Below are 17925 nucleotides of genomic sequence, written 5' to 3'. Positions count from 1 at the left end.
TTAATATTAAACAGTGGTAATAGAAATTACACCAGAAAACATTCAATTCAGTTTTATTTATATAAAGCTAAACCACAACAGCAGTCACCTCAAGGCAATTTATATTGTAAGACAGAGACCTACAATAATGCAGAGAAAATAATGAGAAATATTAGGCATCAAATGCACAAAAGCAATACTATAAAAATTATAGATATTGTATTGTATCAGTGGATATAATTACTTTATGTTGTAGACTGTCAACATAAAACCATGTTAGAATAAACCAACAGCCAGCTGGTTTAGATATTCAAAACCTGTGTTATATATATATTTTTTTTTTCTCTGGGAAATTTACCACGATGAATTTTAAAAAGTGAATATATTCAAGTAAGATAAAAGTACCTTGAAATTGAACCAAAGCACAGTACATGAGCAGATTGCACCTCTGCTGACAAGTACGTTGGACACTGGTTTAAATTGACAGTGTCCAATTGCTGCAACACAATTTTTATCTAAATCCTGTAATTTAAAACAATTTTTTTCAATAAATTCCCCCATTTTTCTTTGTTCTTCTGTGGGTTGTTGTTGTTTTTGTGTTACCTGTATAATCTGTGAGTCTCGAGTAAACATCCAGTGACCTTAATAGTAATACTCTACAGCTTCTTCTTTTTAAAGCATCTTCCATTGCAGTGAAACATTTGAACAAAAAGGCACCAATCAGATGGAAAAACAACACAATAAGTGTATGGTTTTAGACTCATTTGACCTTATGTGGTTACAGTGACAGGGTCTGTGGGTTAGAGAGTTTTTAAAACTTTGTCTTTAACCTGGTTGACTGTAACAACTCACAGGTTCAATATTTAACAGCATTTTAGCGTTAAAGCAGAGCTGCTCTTGACTCATTTTCAGTTCAGGATATGTGACTATCCACTGTGAGGCACCACAGAGCCTACAGTCCAACTTGCAGCAACACAATTGTTAAAGTTGTTATGTCCGAGAGATAAATATTCAGAGATAGTTGAGTAAACTTTCATGAAGTGTCAGCGATACTTGTTTTGCAGAACAACAGTTTTGAAATGTAGTTGATGAAGGAAGCGGTGCATGTATGAAGTGTTTTTGCTTCTTTTGCAAGAAATTTTATGTCGCATCAAAGGAGAGAGTTGGGAATTTGGAGGTATGTGTGTGGGGTGTATGCAAGGAAACAGAAACGTGTAAAACAAGAAGAGAAAAAGAAAAAGGAGTACAAAATATGGGATGGGGTGACAGAGTGAAGCGGGGGAAACACTGCCAGAGAGCGTGAACATGCCTGTGAACTATGAGAGAGGGATGTGGAGGGGAGAGACGGAGAGAGAGAGAGAGAGAGAGAGGAGGGGATTGCTGCAAACAGGGATTTGCAGCAGAGTGGACAGAAAGAAAGGGGGCAGTGGCACTCAGTAGCAGAGTGCTATACACACTCACATGCGCACGCACATGCACACACACGCTGTTTCCTCTGTGTCTCTTTCCAAACGTGTCAGTCAACCAGTCAGTCGATTATTTGTGTTTGTGTGTGTGTTCAGTGGGGACGTTGACAAGAGCTCGTAACCATCCTTCTTCTCTATGACCGACGGTAAGATCTTTTCAGTCACTTTGCCTGTTTGACCGTCTCTCACACCGGGCCTTTATCTCGGCCTGCTTTCACTCTACTTTTTTCTCTCATGTGTGTGTTTTTGCTGTAACTCTGGTCCGGAGCCAGACTGAGGCCTCCATGGAGCCCTGTCACTGTTTGCTTTCTTTTACAATCCATTTTGAGCCACAGGGGGTGAAAGTAATGAGCAGTGAAGCAGAGGCACTAGTCAAAGGTGGACTTTTTTAATTAGGTGTTCATTTTATTAATAACAACTATTACATCTGAAGGAGTGTAATTAGTATTGGCGGAAACCACTTACAGCTTTCTTTGATGCACTTACCCCTGTAGCATAATGGAAGTGTTGAACTTTTCAGTTATATTGTGAGGACACTACTTTTAGCCTCTTCATTTGTTTTTGAATGTTTTGACTTATTATGTTAATATTTAACTCATTTATCGTCTCAGACTTTCTATAAGTTACTCTAAAATATTGTCATGTAACTCTTTTTTTGTGTAAAACGAGTTTTTGAACATGAATTTGACAGCAAATGCATAAAAAAGGTCACATTTTACTATCTTGATATGTTACTTTTAACTTGTTATCAATTTTTGCTAAAAGTAAATTTACAGCTGTATAGAATTTTAGAAAGTCGTGGCCTCTGGATTAAAGTCTGAAGTGCTCGATAATTGGATTTGCTCTCTGAGACCTGTGGATCTTTCTGTCAAAAATGATTAAGCCTGTGAATTCCTCTGCTTCAACTGCTTATGAGTTCAGCGAGCGGATGTTTCTAGATATATTGCATTTCCTGAGCAACCTGGAAAGTATTTCTACATGGAAGTATTCCAAATGCAAAACCTGACATGCAGAAGAAGATGTTGTCAAAAGGCATCTGGCAGCACATTTTATTCAGTTTCTTCATTTAGCAAGGAGATCTTAAAAAGAAGAAATGTGACGCTCAGTACTGATATAATTACAAGAGAGGAAATGCACTTTTTAAGTGCACGAAACTTTGTGTTTTTTATGTACACAGACTGCTTACATGTGTGGGATGCAAGAGGTGTGTGCTGCAGATTCGTGTGTTAATATACAAACACAGCCTACCTTGATGTTTACCCATTTCTAACTGATCCTTTTTTTTAAGGCATTTCATGATAGAATCAGTTTGACTGATATATATATATATATATATATATATATATATATATATATATATATATATATATATATATATATATATATATATATATATATATATATATATATATATATATATATATATATATTTCAGTCAAACTGAAATGGTTAAATTAAAGGGGGTCTTTAGATGTATTCATGAATGAGCTGACAGAGCTTGGGAGTAGTGCAATATCTAATTTAAATTCAAGGCTGGAAATTAAGTTCAAATGAAAATAATCTGGATGTAGATGTAGGAGGAGCTTACCACTCCTCTGCAGCCTAAGGCCTGCAACACAACACACCTCAAAGATCATTGTCAGCTTTTATTATGGGTAATGTAGGCTTCCAGTTTTAATAAGGAAAAAGAACGAGTGAAGTTAAATAAAAAACACATATTTCTGGTTCGATGCATCATTTCTTAGCTTTCTTTTAATTAATTATGAGTGCTAAATCTATGCTGCACAAAATTAGTAACATTAATTACAGCTTATCAGCTCTTTATAGACAACATCAACCACCCATTACTCTTATCCCTTCCATCCAAACCCTTTTTTCCCTTTTTGTTTCTTCAGGACAAAAGAAACAGAGACAAGGAAAAGGGGACATACAGTTTCTCACAAAAGAAACTCACCAACCAGTGGACTTTCTGACATCACCGCTGCCGCTGTCTATGAGCTGCACTGAGTCAGAGGACTGGACTTTTCAACAATCCTGACACACGTAAAAACCCTGTTGAAGCTCCCGCCAGCAGCAGCAGCGACAAACATCATGTCCTCTCCTTCCCTCCCCATGCCTTCTCTCCCCCCAAGCCCTTTGGCCATGGAATACCTAAACGACTTTGACCTTCTCAAGTTTGAGGTCAAATCTGACACTCCTCCGCTCCCTCCTCCATGTGCGTACCCTAAATCTGGTACCCATGACCCCTCCAGCTCTCCGTACACCAGCCACCCACCACAGGACTCCAGCTTGAGCTCCAGCCCTTACAACTCACTGCCACCTTCGCCCACATTCAGCGATGCCCACCCACCCCCTTCGGGCTCTTCTTCTCTCTCTTCATCGTCCTCCTCCATCTCCTTTCCCCTCTCCATACCCAACAGTCTCACTTCCAACATCAGCTCCGGCTCTCAGGGGAACGTGGAAGGCAGTCCAGCCCATGGCGGCCCTCAAGGTCCGACCCCAGCCTCTCTGGAGGACCTGATCTGGCTGGCCGCACTGCAGCAACAGTTTGGAGGTGAGGTGACGGGGCCCGCCACTTTGCTGGGAGCCTTGGGAGGGGTGCCAGAGAGAGGGGACCGAGAGAGAGGGCAGGTGAATGGCTTCCTGGGGTGTGAGGATGCTGTGGAGGCTCTACTGAACTCAGCTGCAGCAGCTGTTAGCTCACAGGTAAGAATTTCTTATGCTATGTCAGTGTTATTATTCATTATACATATACCCACTAAACAACTGACTTTATACTTCTCTCTCCCTTCATCATTTGCACCTCCTCTTTTCAGTTCCCAGGTCTTTCTCAGAGTTCAAGCAGCAACCTGGGAGACTCAAGCAGCGACAGCGGAGGTGACATCTCCTGCGCCAAAGCAGCAGACATCTGCCATCGCCCACTCGTCTTCCTCTCATCAGGCCCTCCCTCCCTCCCCAACACTAACCCTGCTTCTGCTCCATACCCCCAACCCCTCAGCCCCCAGGGCCGCCTTCATCACCACCAGCATCACCACCAGCATCACCATCATCAGCATCACCCGCACCACCCCATGCATGGCAACCATCACCATCATCACCACCCACAAACCAATCAGGTACAAATCTATCCAGAATTGAAGAGAGGGCCTAATTATGATTATAATATTCAGCAGGAAGCGTTAATCAGTAAACCATGAGAAATTCCTGGAGGGAAAAGACGTGAAGCGAGAAAACAGTCGCATTAAAAGGCTGGGCGGAAGGAGGGAGCGATGGTCCAGCAAAGGATTAGGATTAGGCCATTACAACATGGTTATTAATGTCTTTGTCTATCTGAAGTATCACTTTAAGGATTGTTTTCCACATGGCAACAATAAGGGAAGATAAATCTTTACCTAAGGGAAAATTTGGGAACATTTTTTCCCAAAACAGTTTAGCAGCTGCAGGTATTCTGTAATTTAATTTAGTTATAATCTGACATCTGTAAATCTCTAAATGTTAGTATTTTAAAAGGTATACTGTAAATTTGCATTATTACAATAAAGGATGCACCAAGATTTTGGCTCAATGTTGCAGATTGTTATGTGATGCCAGTTTGGTGGTGACTAAATCTTGAAAGACCTAAAAAAAAAAAAAAAAAGTTAAGCCACTTTTTCTAATTACTTTGTAATAATTTCTCAGTTTTCGTTACAAATAATGGGGAATAAATAGAAGCAAAGGCATAGAAGCTCATGGGTGGTGCATCCCTTCATTCATTAACTGTATATACAGCCGGCCTGTTATTGGTGTCCTCAGGAAGAAAAATGTTTGTCGATAAGTATTTCTGCTTAAAACTACATTAGTATCTTATTAATAACTCAGTTGTGAATATTCTGCTCTGCATGTAAAAGGTAAATAAACTTTGTAATCTGTGTTCTGGTTGATCAAGATGTCTGGGTGGATCTCTATATGGAACACAGTGTGAGCTTATGATAATATCTGCTATTATTGCTGTGGGTAATCCTGATAACTGTCTCCCACACTTAGTCAGATTACATGACAGATTATAGACATGTGGTGCCAGAATGTGCCCCCTGACAGCCAGGCACGCTCACACACCACACACACACACTCAGTTTGACACATCATGTGTACACCATTCATGCCATATATGAATCTAAAGCTTTGCCAGAACCAGCTTCACACCCTGCACACCCTCCCATAATTTCCTGCATGTGTCTTGTTGCCAATTAATGGTGAGAAACAGCATATTCTTTATGTGTGTCGTCTCCATCTGTTCCTCAGTGCGGGGCGAACGAGCGTTTCTCTGATGAGCAGCTGGTGAGCTTGTCAGTGCGCGAGTTGAACCGACACCTGCGTGGAGTGAGCAAGGACGAGGTGGTGCGCTTGAAGCAGAAACGCCGCACGCTAAAGAACCGAGGCTATGCCCAGTCCTGCCGCTACAAGCGTTTACAGCACAGGCACGCTCTGGAGTCTGAGAAACATTTGCTTACCCAGCAGGTACACAGTCTTCAATTTCTTTTCATAAGTGTCAAACCTGAGATTTTGCCTCTTTTTCTACACTGGCATTAATCATTAATATCAGCCAGCTTTTTAATGGGAAATTCTGGTTTTAAAGTAGGTGAGGACAGCAAAAACATGCAGCATCTGACATAACTGCTGACACACTCTGCAGATAGAATAAATAATGCACTCCAAGTGAGCATCTTTGCACTTTAGCTCAGCGAAGCGCAGATAAATTACAATCTTTCTACTCCTTTCTCATCAGTTGGAACAGCTACAGTGCGAGCTGACGCGAGTGCTGAGGGAGAGAGACGCCTACAAGGCTCGCTATGAGAAGTTGCTCAGCACAAACCATGGTACCGGTGGTGACGCCCAGCCGACCCACACCAGCAACCCACCTTCCCCGCCCCCTGACTACTTCCTCTGAGTTTAATCCACAGGGGTGCACAAAGAAAATAGACAAGCCAGCGTGGAGCAATCAATAATGAGTAATCAGACTTGGAGCGAAGAAACAAGAACGCGTGTGTGTGTGTGTGTGTGTGTGTGTGTGTGTGTGTGTGTGTGTGTGTGTGTGTGTGTGTGTGTGTGTGTGTGTGTGTGTGTGTGTGTGTGTGTGTGTGTGTGTGAAAGAGAAAATGGAAGAGAGACTTTGGAAGGCTGTTTTGGGGATCATACAACTGTGAAAACCACCCTTGAATGACTAAAGGGGAACTGACTGTTAATTGATAGGGTTAGACTCAGCCCTGGGCTGCTTCACAGGCTCAGATTTACTTAAATGTGAATCATGGTTGCACAAAAAACTGACTGAGAGTTTCCTGAGAGCTTCTGCTGGTGATATCAGTGCAACAGGTGACAAACACTACTCTGAAAATGGATTTTAAAAAACAGCATTATCTTGCAATAAAACTATTATAGTGTCTGATATTGTTATCTATGCAATATTACATATTTGCAATGTACTTTGCAAGTGAGTGATTGAGGCTCAGTGTAGTTGTTTTTTCTTTTTTTCTTTTCTTTTTATATTAAGCTGCTAAAGCTGCAGAGGTCTGAGTAGTGCAGTGGTGTTGGATGTGGAGTGGTATGGGCTTGGATAAAGTATCCATGGCATGCAGTTAAGCTAATATTTCACAGTTGCCTACCAAAGTGTTTAAGCTCACCAAGACCTGGTATTCTTTGTAAGATTAATAATCATAGATTAAAGAATGTACAAGAATATCTTCCAGTGATTGTGTTAAATGAATAGCGGGGAAACTGACCTTTTGTTTTAGAAAAGAAATGTACTTTTGCCAGTTGGAATTGGCAAATTTCAGCCATTAACAGACTTGCTGTGTGCTCTCGAGAATGGGTTTTTACATACAGAGACACGGGGATGGTAGTGTGCTTAACTCAAGCAACTGCAAATGAAAAAAGAGGCAACCCATTTCAGCAAGCAAAAAGAAAAAAAAGTGTGGCATGATTTGTGTGGTTGTGTCCAGTTCTTCAGACTAGGAAGCTATTTTTGGGCAGAAGGAATACCTCTGTTAAAAAAAAAGAGAGAGAGAAAAAAGGAAAAAGCATTGCTCTGTGAAAACACAGATCATTTTCATATTACTACAACATGCAGCACCACAGAGCTGGTCACTGTGGACTCGGGTACTGTGGGCTACTGATGCAACAGAAAATTTATGGTGCAGGGATGAAAAAAAATGCAAAAAAAAGATTTAAAAGAAAATCTTCATGGAGACACATTCTTAATTGTCCCATGAATTTATTGCCAGGGTTAATGCATTAGAGTTATTTATTTTGTTTGGGTATAGGTTACATAAATTGTTGTTTTATTTATTCACTTATTTATTTGGTATTTATTGTTTATTTATGTACTGATTCTAATTATTTTTTTGGTTTTATTCCATTAGCGTGTATTTTTACTTTCCTACAGTTTATTCTTTTATTCATTTGTGATTAGAATTAACATTATTTTACAACAAAGGCCCTTATCATGGTTTCCTGCTCCTGTTGTAGTGTGGTTTCATATGCATATACAATAAACCAATTACTTTACCATCCCTGTGATGTGTCAGGGTTTTTTTTAACACCTTGCACACAGGTTTAAACCTCATCTCTCGATTCACCTATCCTAGCATCTGCCACTGTCAATCTCCTGGAAGCCTTTTCTCTGTAGCACCATGTCCGGCTCCATCTCTCTCTTTATCTCTGCCCCTCTATAGTGAGGCAGTGACCCTGGGTGTGTGCTGTTTGGGATGACCTCATCTTCAGCTCTACCTCCCTCTCTGTGTCTCTCGCTCTCTCTCTGGCCTGTATAATAGGAGCAGGATTAGGGCTATAATAGCGCCCTGGCTGCTCACTGCCGGAGTCTATTGTGGCTTTGTGTGGGAGGGACACACCACTGCTCATGGCCATGTTCGCACTCTGACAGAAAACATGTTCATATACACTCCTTCGATAACAGACTAGAAAATACTTTGGTGAACTGGAAATTAATCTGTCAAATAAAATATTGAGTGTCTTCAAAGAAAATAAAAAAATAGGGCTATTAAACTTTGTAAGCAAATGGGTAGGCAATCAAGTCTCTGTTTTACAGCAGGGATAACCTAATAACACATTTTAAACATTCTCACACACACACACAAAAAAGTCAATTAGGAATGTGATTACTTATGTTATAATGCCCCCTAGCGGCCGCTTCCTGCATCGCCTCCATCTACCAGAGGTCAGTGAATGCTTCGTGACTCTGAGCATCTTCCTACAGCACTGCTCCCTACATGCACGCATGCATCACGCTTCACTGCTATCACCGGGCTGCATGCACCTGCAGTAAACATTTCCAGCACGTGGTAGTGGTGTCACCTCTCCTCTCTAGGCAGCAAATCAAGATCTGGAGAGCTTTTTAGGCGTCAAGTCAGTGAGTCACAGTAGTCAGTCTGTGGAGTGCTGATGATGAATGGCAGTACTGACTTACCGATCTGGACCTGGGCCCTAACCTGAGAACACAGAATGACAGCGAAGAGCGAAATGAAGAGAGAGAGAGAGAGTGAGAGAGAGATAGAGAGAGGGGGGAGAGAGTGAGAGAGAGAGGGAGAGAGAGAGAGAGAGAGAGAGAGCTAGGGAGGGAAGATTGAGAAAGAGAGAGAGACCGCGCTTAGTGCTTACTTTTTAGTAGCTGATAACCACCTGACAGGTGAGAGATCATACCGGGCTGTTTGATAAGGGGTTCATAAAGTGAGAGTGGTGGGTGGGGGTGGCATGGGTGAGGAGGAAGAATGGTGATGATGCTCTTCCCTGTATATCTTCTGGAGTCCTCATTTCCGATCGCTTGATTTCAGTTTGCAGATGCCGACAGATGTGCCCGAAGACAGCGAGGAGAATGCGGCCACGGTAAGGTGCAGGAAAAGAAAAAAAAAGAAGGGAACTGAGGTTATGTGCTGACGGTGTATGGTATTCTTGCTGAATCTCTGTGTGTGTGTGTGAGTGTTGTAGGTAGGTGGTGGTGGTGCAGGGAGGGGGTGTCCTGCATTACAAAATACAAGGAGTCAGTTTATAATGGAGTTACGGCTACAATGACTAATTTTAACCACAATGCAATAAACAACCGATTATAATGGTGCTCAATAATTAACTTACTCGGTGGCTTAGTGCAGCTCAAACTTTAAATGTCATTTCAGCCCTCCAAGAACTTTATGTCGCCTTTCGACTGATTTTGGTTTTCATTCAACCTTTAATCTCAGGTTAATTGTCACCACTTCTCAATTCTTAGTTACGTCTATTTGCAGGGAGGGCGGGATCTGCTATGTTATGGTTGTTGCTCAGTTCCAAGAACTGAAGGTTATCCTTTAAGCAACAGGTTTACCCCATTAATTAACATTAATCCTCAGAAATCCAACCAATAAATCGATTTATTAATTTCTGAAAATATATGCATTTTCAAAAATTACTTATTAAGTTGCCATTGTTGTCAAGGCAGCCACTAAAAATGAAAAAAAAAATTATACCACTCAGTAGATAAAATAATTTGGTGTGTTTTAAAACACCCTCTGGCTAAATAATCGACACAGTAGAATTTAGCAGCTAAAATGCCAAATTTTTCTCTTTAAGAATTTCAGAAACAGCTAAAACAAGAATAAATATTGTCAGATGGACATAAATCTACACTAAATATTAGAGGTGGGAGAACTGATCCGAATACCAATAGTTTATCGATATACATACGGTGCTATCGGTATCTGATCGATACTAGCGCAATAGAAAGGATACTTTATTTCTAACCACTAGGATTCAGTATGCAGCACACATTTACATTTCAGGTCTCCAAAAAAAGAAATCCAGTTTCAAAATACATGAAAAGCTGAAAGGCCTGTTTTGTTGTGTTAACTTATTATTATGGAAAATAAAAACCACAGGGATTTAGAGGTGATCTCATAAAACATGACATACTGATCTCACCTACATAAGCTGCCTTTATAGGTTAAAGTTATCAGTATCGCTATCGGTATCAGCAATACTGGCCCTCTATTTACTTGGCATTGGATCCATGCAATATCGCAAATATATCTAAAAGACTGAGGTAGGTTCTAAATGGACTGAGATTTAAGACAGTCACAGTGCCTTAGACCTGCATTATTTCCAAACACCAGCAGAGGCTGAGTCATCTGGTTGCCATTGAAAAGAAGTCTGTAGGAAATAGACCATAATGCTCTCTTGCTCTATGGTCCCATTTAAGATGTTTCTGGTGAGTCATGGTCCCAGTTGCTTGTCTCAAATCATGTTAAATACACCAGGGTCTTCATTTTTTTTTTAAATAATGGCTCTAATTAGATACAGAGAGACAATTAAGCAGAGCTTTAGGGCCGGTCTACCTTATGACTGAGAGGTCATTTACAGTGTTTTTTGGTTTCTCCATTGAATCCCACCCTCACTCATCACATCTGGTTCAAAGTGCTAAATTGGGATGAATTCACAGGACTTCATAAACTAAAAGGCAATGGCAGGATAGCTTTTATAGACAATCTATAGCACAAACAGAATGCCAAATTTGATCCCAGCTGATTCAATGTGTAACAAGTTTATTGATGTCCGAATAACTTGGCATTGCATTTAAACCCATCCAACACTCATTTAATATCTTTAAGACTTACAGCCAAATCTGCCCTGTGGTGTCATGCCAGTGACAATGGTGGAAAAAATTGTAAGGCATAGTTGTAAACCTTTTGAAAAGGGTGTCTTATAACACAACTCTCAATTTTTGCTCAAAGGTAAATTAATAAATAGTAGCAGGAGAAGAAAAGCTAAGATTACAACACTTGCTACCTAACCCAGATACCCATGTGTTATCATCTGATGACTCAGCCTTTGGGACAACAAAGCCTATTTGGGCCAAGAATTCCTGTTCTGTGCACCTGTAATTGTTTGATAATGAAGATAAATAAGATAAATTTGTTTTTAAAAAACCTAATAAAGACATAACTCTTCATCACATGACAGCTGATGGTCTTGAAATTTAATCTAAGCAAATATAATCTCTCTTTTGCTCTTTGCAGGGTTTGTTTATTTCCATGCAACCCAAATCTACTCAAACATGATTGCTCAGCACTGCAAACAAAAACCAAAAAGCTTTCAGTACCAAAGCTCTTGCCCACAGAATCTGCATATTTATATCCAGAGTCTATTTATTGTGAGGCCACATTGCTTGCCTCCTTTCGCTGACCTTAGTCAGCTGTCAGGTTGACACTAAACGGTTTCTCTAGGTGTTAAAACATGAACCCAAACTTCACAGTATGTGTGTGTTGCTAATGTGAGAAACATTTTCACAGAATATCATGAAGAATATGATGGACTGGATCAATTTGAAATAGTATCATCACATAGTTTGACTACTTTGGGGATTTTACTGCACAAATAGCAGACTATGTATTACAGTTAAGCAAACTTGTCTTTGTGTAGGCTATTTCACTACTTAATCGAATGCATTGCTAAAAAGTCTATAGACAATAGCCATGTCATAATTCATTATATATGTAATGTGTTCCGCTTGGGCTGCTTGCAAAGAGTAATATCAGGCCAGCGGTTAGTCAGGTTCTACTCCATCCTAGTATTGCTGTGTTGTCATTATGAGATTTATTGAAGCAAGGATTTCCAATGCTTCACTTGTGTTAGTGACTAATAAGTATATCTCCCTGTGCACTCTTTGAAATTTCAGGGTTTTAAAAAGAAGTTCTTTCTGTCTTTGAAGTCCATTTAAGGGGAACTGCTCATTTTTAAAACTACATTCTTTCCAGTTCAGAATAATCCTTATTTATTTTTATCCCAAACCTTAGGGCAAAGCCACAGCCAGTGCTGTGTGCCTGATGATCCTATCAGGGATATCTACAACCTAGAGCCCGAGCTTTATGATCACAAACATTTTTGCACATAGAATCCACAACAGTAAAGATATAGGGAAAAAATAAGGAGAGGTTCATGTAGATCAGGTTTTGGGATTTGCTCTGGTTGGCATGTGGGAATCACTATTTCACGAGTGTTACACTGTCTGTCTATGTTCTTCTTTCCCACCAGTGTGACAGTATGACTCTGCCCAGCACTCCAACCGTTCGCAGAGGAAGCACTCCTCTGCCAATTAAGCACCAGCTCAGGCGAGAAGAAGCCGTCCACGATGAATGCGACTGGGCGTCAGGTGCGGCCGGGCCTTCGGTGTCCCCAAACAGTTTCAGCCCTGCCTTGGATGATACTCCAACCGTGACTGTGGAGGGCAGACCTGACGGGCCACTAAGGATTGCTCTCCTGGGGCAGAATGGCGTCGGGAAGTCCTCTCTGGCCCTGGCCCTCGCGGGAGACATGGACAGGACTGCATCTGTGGATTCTGATGGTACAGTGCTGTTTGTATGCAGAGCAATGTATTGCAGTGGAGTAAGTGAGCAGCAAGTAAATAAATCACAGTGCCCATTTCCCTCCTGAGACCTAACTGCTGCTCCCTTTGTCCTTAGGGGAGGGTTATGTGCACACAGTTACCGTGGATGATGAGGAGAGCACCATCATTATCTATGACAACTGGAGACAGGTGAGCCAAACAACACTTCATAGCTCCCACTCTGCTTCCTGCTCCCTCATTAGGCCAGTGAGCCCTCTGTGCAGCTGTATACAGTGTGTTCAGCTGCTCCTCTGTGCTGAATACTTGGACTGCTTTAAGAAGAAGAAGCTTAAATTGCTCCTTTGCAGTTTAGATTTTTCAGCACTTGGTTTCATTTGCTTTTCAGTATTTGAAGAACTCTGTGTGCTGGGAGGAATAAAGCTTCGCTGTATTAAGAGATTAACTGGGGTAATAGAAAAAGAGTTTGAAAGAGCGTGTAGAGAAATTTGCAAGCAGAACTGACAGCATATTAATGCATGAACACGAGTATATCACAGCACTCGTGAGCACAATTTTATTGTTGGGGGCAGGGTAGACTGCCTCTGATAGATTACTAATACAGCTTACATTTGACATAAAAAATGGTTCAGTTACAATATATAAACAAATGCTTACTGCATATTTAGCATTTGATCTGCTCACAGTGTGCACAGTATTTGGAGCACCCTGTATTGTTTATTGCCATCACTGTAACAAAAACTGTCAAGCTCAGAGAACTGTTGGACAAAAAGGGGACAGTCAATCTGCAGCATCTGCATCTGGTCGACTGAAGGAAAGCTCATTATCAGGTTGTTTTCCACACTTTCTTATTTTCCCGTGAGTGCAGCTCTGAGGCATCAGCGTGAGGATGTGAATAGGAGAGAGAGAAACATACAGAAAGACAGAGAAGGAGTCGCCCACAGAGCTGGTGTGCCAAATGACTACATTAATGTTTCTGATTTACTGTAGGTGCATGTGCGAAAACGCTGAAGCTACACTCTTGTGGCACAATCTGTCTTTTCTGATGTGGGGGATTATAATGTGTTACTCCTTGTGCTACCAGATGTGAGAAATGCTAAAACACACTAAAACTGTGGCTTTATAAGGAATCTCCATCCGTCCATCCTTCTAACTACTTGTCCAATTTAGGGTTGTGGCAGGAGCTTACCCCAGCTGTTGTGGGGCAAGAGAGGTTGGGTACAGCTTGGACAGGTCACCAGTCTGTTGTAGATTTTACATAGCGAGACAAATTTACTATTTATGCTCGCATTAACACCTACAGCCAATTTAGAAACACCAATTATGGCTTTGAACCCTGGGAGGAAGTTGGAGTACCTTGTGAGAACCCACGCAGGCACGGGGACAACATGCAAATGCCACACAGAAAGGCCTCAGTTGGCACATGGATTCAAATCTGCCGTGAGGTTGCAGCGCTAACTACCACACCAAGGAATCTACTTATCTAATTTCCCAGTTACACCATTAGGGTTCATACGTTCCTTTTGGTCTGTGCTCAGTTGTAGACTTAATTAAAATTTAATGAAAACTCAGTGGACCATGGCAGCACTGACTAAAGACAAAGTGATGGTGAGTTCAGTTTGTGTGAAAAAATCACTCAGGAATTTGATATTTTTGGAGTCCCTTTGCTGCTGGAAGAGGAGTGTGCAGCTGTTGACTAACAAGGGTTTCAGGTAAAGTTAAAAAGACAGATCAGCCACCTGCTGGTTCTTCAAACACAATCTTTCTCTTTTCTGTATTTTTAGGGTTGGTGGAAATATTCATCAGAGCACTGGAAAGTAAAACATTATGAAGGAAAAAGATTTTGATTCATATGCAAAACACTACATCAGTTTGAATTAGAATCTTTGAGTTTGTTTTGGGTTTTTTAAATTTCATTTCTATTTTAGTGTCTTATATTTCACAAAGAACAAAAATGCATCATCCTCTGTCCCTGTGCTTGTCATTAAGGACCTGTCGGCTCTGCAGAGTGAGGTGTGCGTCTTGGTGTTTTCGGTGACTGACAGGCGTAGCTTCCACCGTACCGCGCAACTTCGGCTTCTCCTGAGAGAGACTCAGCCCCAGACTCCAATAATCCTCGTTGGTAATAAGAGTGACCTCGTTCGCACGCGTGAGGTCACCTCTCAAGGTGAGACGATTATCTTTTCCAAGTCACCTAAAAAAAAATATTTTTTTTGATACATTACACTTTACATTACTCTTTCATATGTATAAGCATTTCCTTTGGGAGCAGATTCTTTTCACAGTTTAGTTCTGTTTTGGCTTTCTTCATTACACTTGACATTGACATTTTACGCTCTTTCTTTCTCTCCATAAACAACGTAAATGTGAATGTCATGCTTTATTGCAGTGTGGGAGTTTAATTACAGTTAAAGCAAAAGCCTGTTCACCGTGACTACGCTGCTTGTCCACACGCCACAGTTTTATATCACACAGGCTATGAAACTACATACTTTTCAACCCAGTGTATGCCATTCTTCCTTATTTAAATGACCCTGCAGACCAATACTGCAGAGGGAGATCATGGTCTGCATTGAAGATGAAACTAAAGACAAATGTGCTACAGAACTATATAAAGAAACTAAAGCAAAAAATTCCAGCTTGATTTAGCTTACTTTATACAAGCTCTGTCCTGTTTACTTAATCAGTAAATATTAACTATCACTATCACAGGCGATCCAGTCGTTGTATAAACCTCTTGATGACATACTTCGTATTGCGTGTTTTGCACAGTTGGAAAACTATGAAAGATATCTCACTTAGCATGCAGACATCTTCCCTCCAGCACAGTTTTCATTACCAAGAGATAAAAGCTTGCTCTTGCTGTTTTAGTTATCTTTTTGAGACTTTAACCCTGAAATTTTCACTTTTAAAGGGTAATTGCTCCTTTGAGTAGAAGATCCTTCCATAACCCCAGCTACAAGCCTTAGATGATACACAACATATCATGGTTGCTAATGACTTACGGTGTAATCACAATATTTACAGCTACCTGTCCTTATTGATTCAGCTGTGTACACACAAATCTATTTCATTTATTCAGCCATACTTTACAGTGTGTTTTACGATGTGCTGACTGGAAACAGCGGTGGGCCTGGGATAAATGGGCACCCTTTTGTTGCTTAAGGCCAGGTTCGTGTGATGGTTTATGTTGTTATAATGGCCTTTTTCTGTATTCTGAACACAGATTAAGGCACGGATCATAAACCTGCAACGTAGTGCTCAACATTTCAAGAAGGTTTTGTGACCATAATATTTGTGACAGTATACATATTTTTTAAACTGAACATTTTCTTAATGCTTGCCTGACTCAGTACATGGAGTGCATGTACTGAGTGTTGTTAGTAAATCTCAGTGGAGTCACTCATTTGTTTTTGTGTTGGACATCTGGTTGTATTCCCTGGTGTGTTTTTGCCTCAAGTGGTGAAACATGTTTGTTGTTTCCACCTTAAGCGGGAACATTTTTATCACATATTTCCCAAGTATTGTGCTTTGTAAGAGTAGCCTTCTTAGTCGTCACTGAAGGCTGACATGCAGCTCTTCCTCTTAGACGTGCCCTGGCTTGGAACCTCTACTACCAACAATCTATTACAGGTGAAGGAGTATCAAAAGGTTTATATGGATGAAAAGACATGTGGCTCTGAATATAAGCTGTGACAGCTGCCTTTTTTCTGATCTCCTCCGTCTCCTGTTTTCCTCTCACAGAGGCCATGTCTAGCGCTGCCCTTTTCAACTGTCTGTATCTGGAGATCTCCGCCTCTCTGGATCACCGTACCGTGGAACTCCTGGAGTGTGCGGTGCGACTAGCCAGGGGCCAGTCTCCCTGGCCTCCGGGGACAAGCGCCGAGGACATGAGCGGAGGAGGGCAACGTGAAAGCATCACATCTCGTGCCAAACGTTTCCTGTCCAGTCTGGTGCCTCGGTACCCTCGAGAGCGAGAGGTGGGGAAGTTCCTGAGGCAGAAGTCCCGCTCCTGCCACGATCTGGGAGCGCTGTGATGGTGCCCCACGGGGAGCAAGTGGTTAGATTGTTAACAGGGATAGCTGGAAGGGATGTATTATACCAACAAAGAGAAAAAGATGTAGTGATGCAAATGAGTAGACAAGACAGGAGGAGTGACTAAGAAAATGTGAAGGAAACAGTGATAACAGGACAATGTTGTGAGGCTCACTCATCAGAGGATAATTGTTGATAGGATGATATAGAAACTCTGTAGACAGAAAAGGAGATGATAAAATACCGTTGTAGAAACATGTAAATAAACTGTAGTAGTGACATTTAACTGCAACCTTCACAGCTTTGAGAACTAAATAAATTGCTTTTTTGAGTCTTGAGAAAGTGAGTGCACAGTGGCCTTGAGGTCTGTTATTTTACTATCTGCCACGCGTTTTATACACTGAATAGGAAATCACATTAAAAACAGTCCAAGCCCCAGATAAAGTCATGACCACACATTTTCATAACTCATTTACAGGTTATGCTTTTCTGATGATTCATTCACTGTTCGTGAGCTATTATAGTGCGCAGTAAAACAGTGAAAGGCCAGTGATGACAGGCAGGAATTAAAGAGCTTTCTTTTTTAAAAATGGACTCAAAGAGCCCAGCATGAGAATAAGAAAAGGAGCAGAAAAAAGAAAGGGAGATTATTGTATATGGAGTGATTGTTGCCATGTTACTGTTGTCAAGGAAACCTGGAATCGTTGAGACTTACACATTATGTCCATTTCAGCTCTGTGACTGCACCTCTACCCTTTCTGGTGCATGTCGACTGCGAGAGAAGAAGGATGATTCGTGCAGCAAATCATATTTTTAAGTATGGAATTCGATCCAAATTAAAATGCAAAGACTTTTTATTATTATTATTATTATTATTATTATTATTATTATTATTATCAGATATCAGCCTCCATGCACTCATGTGAACCACGCTCGGAACCCTCAGCACTTCCATCCTCCCACTGACACCCACACGTGAACAAAGATTTAGCACATCACAGGTCATTATACCCATCATTTGTTATCAAAGGGAGAACTGGGCTATAATACAAGTAAAAAATAAAATGGTGGCATGATATTCTGACT

The 17925-nt window shown here is 40.9% G+C and overlaps 2 protein-coding genes across 2 annotated transcripts; both read left to right on the top strand.

The window, feature by feature from the left end:
* The first annotated feature begins 1398 nt into the window (after positions 1–1398).
* On the top strand, positions 1399–7968 carry nrl (neural retina leucine zipper). Its single transcript, XM_080876908.1, has 5 exons — positions 1399–1591; positions 3341–4151; positions 4262–4561; positions 5727–5942; positions 6211–7968. The coding sequence occupies exons 2-5, from the start codon at positions 3537–3539 to the stop codon at positions 6370–6372; spliced, it is 1293 nt and encodes a 430-aa protein (XP_080733034.1). The 5' UTR covers positions 1399–1591; positions 3341–3536; the 3' UTR covers positions 6373–7968.
* A 1045-nt stretch (positions 7969–9013) lies between these two features.
* Positions 9014–17165, top strand: LOC308393745 (GTP-binding protein REM 2-like). Its single transcript, XM_080877700.1, has 6 exons — positions 9014–9123; positions 9269–9320; positions 12495–12804; positions 12923–12996; positions 14794–14971; positions 16549–17165. The coding sequence occupies exons 2-6, from the start codon at positions 9276–9278 to the stop codon at positions 16839–16841; spliced, it is 900 nt and encodes a 299-aa protein (XP_080733826.1). The 5' UTR covers positions 9014–9123; positions 9269–9275; the 3' UTR covers positions 16842–17165.
* Positions 17166–17925: the final 760 nt, after the last annotated feature.

Source organism: Rhamphochromis sp. 'chilingali', assembly GCF_963969265.1.
Source record: "Rhamphochromis sp. 'chilingali' genome assembly, chromosome: 3".
NCBI classification, from domain to species: Eukaryota; Metazoa; Chordata; class Actinopteri; order Cichliformes; family Cichlidae; genus Rhamphochromis; species Rhamphochromis sp. 'chilingali'.
This window is presented reverse-complemented; position numbering and strand designations above follow the sequence as displayed.

What these genes read in the sequence shown, in the direction of transcription:
- nrl (XM_080876908.1), top strand. Translation starts at nt 3,537, where the DNA reads ATGTCCTCTCCTTCCCTCCCCATGCCTTCTCTCCCCCCAAGCCCTTTG. An exon ending in CAGCAGCTGTTAGCTCACAG is followed by an intron (nt 4,152 to 4,261) that starts GTAAGAATTTCT and finishes TCCTCTTTTCAG; the next exon opens with TTCCCAGGTCTTTCTCAGAG. An exon ending in AACATTTGCTTACCCAGCAG is followed by an intron (nt 5,943 to 6,210) that starts GTACACAGTCTT and finishes CTTTCTCATCAG; the next exon opens with TTGGAACAGCTACAGTGCGA.
- LOC308393745 (XM_080877700.1), top strand. Translation starts at nt 9,276, where the DNA reads ATGCCGACAGATGTGCCCGAAGACAGCGAGGAGAATGCGGCCACG. An exon ending in GCGAGGAGAATGCGGCCACG is followed by an intron (nt 9,321 to 12,494) that starts GTAAGGTGCAGG and finishes CTTTCCCACCAG; the next exon opens with TGTGACAGTATGACTCTGCC. An exon ending in GCGTGAGGTCACCTCTCAAG is followed by an intron (nt 14,972 to 16,548) that starts GTGAGACGATTA and finishes TTCCTCTCACAG; the next exon opens with AGGCCATGTCTAGCGCTGCC.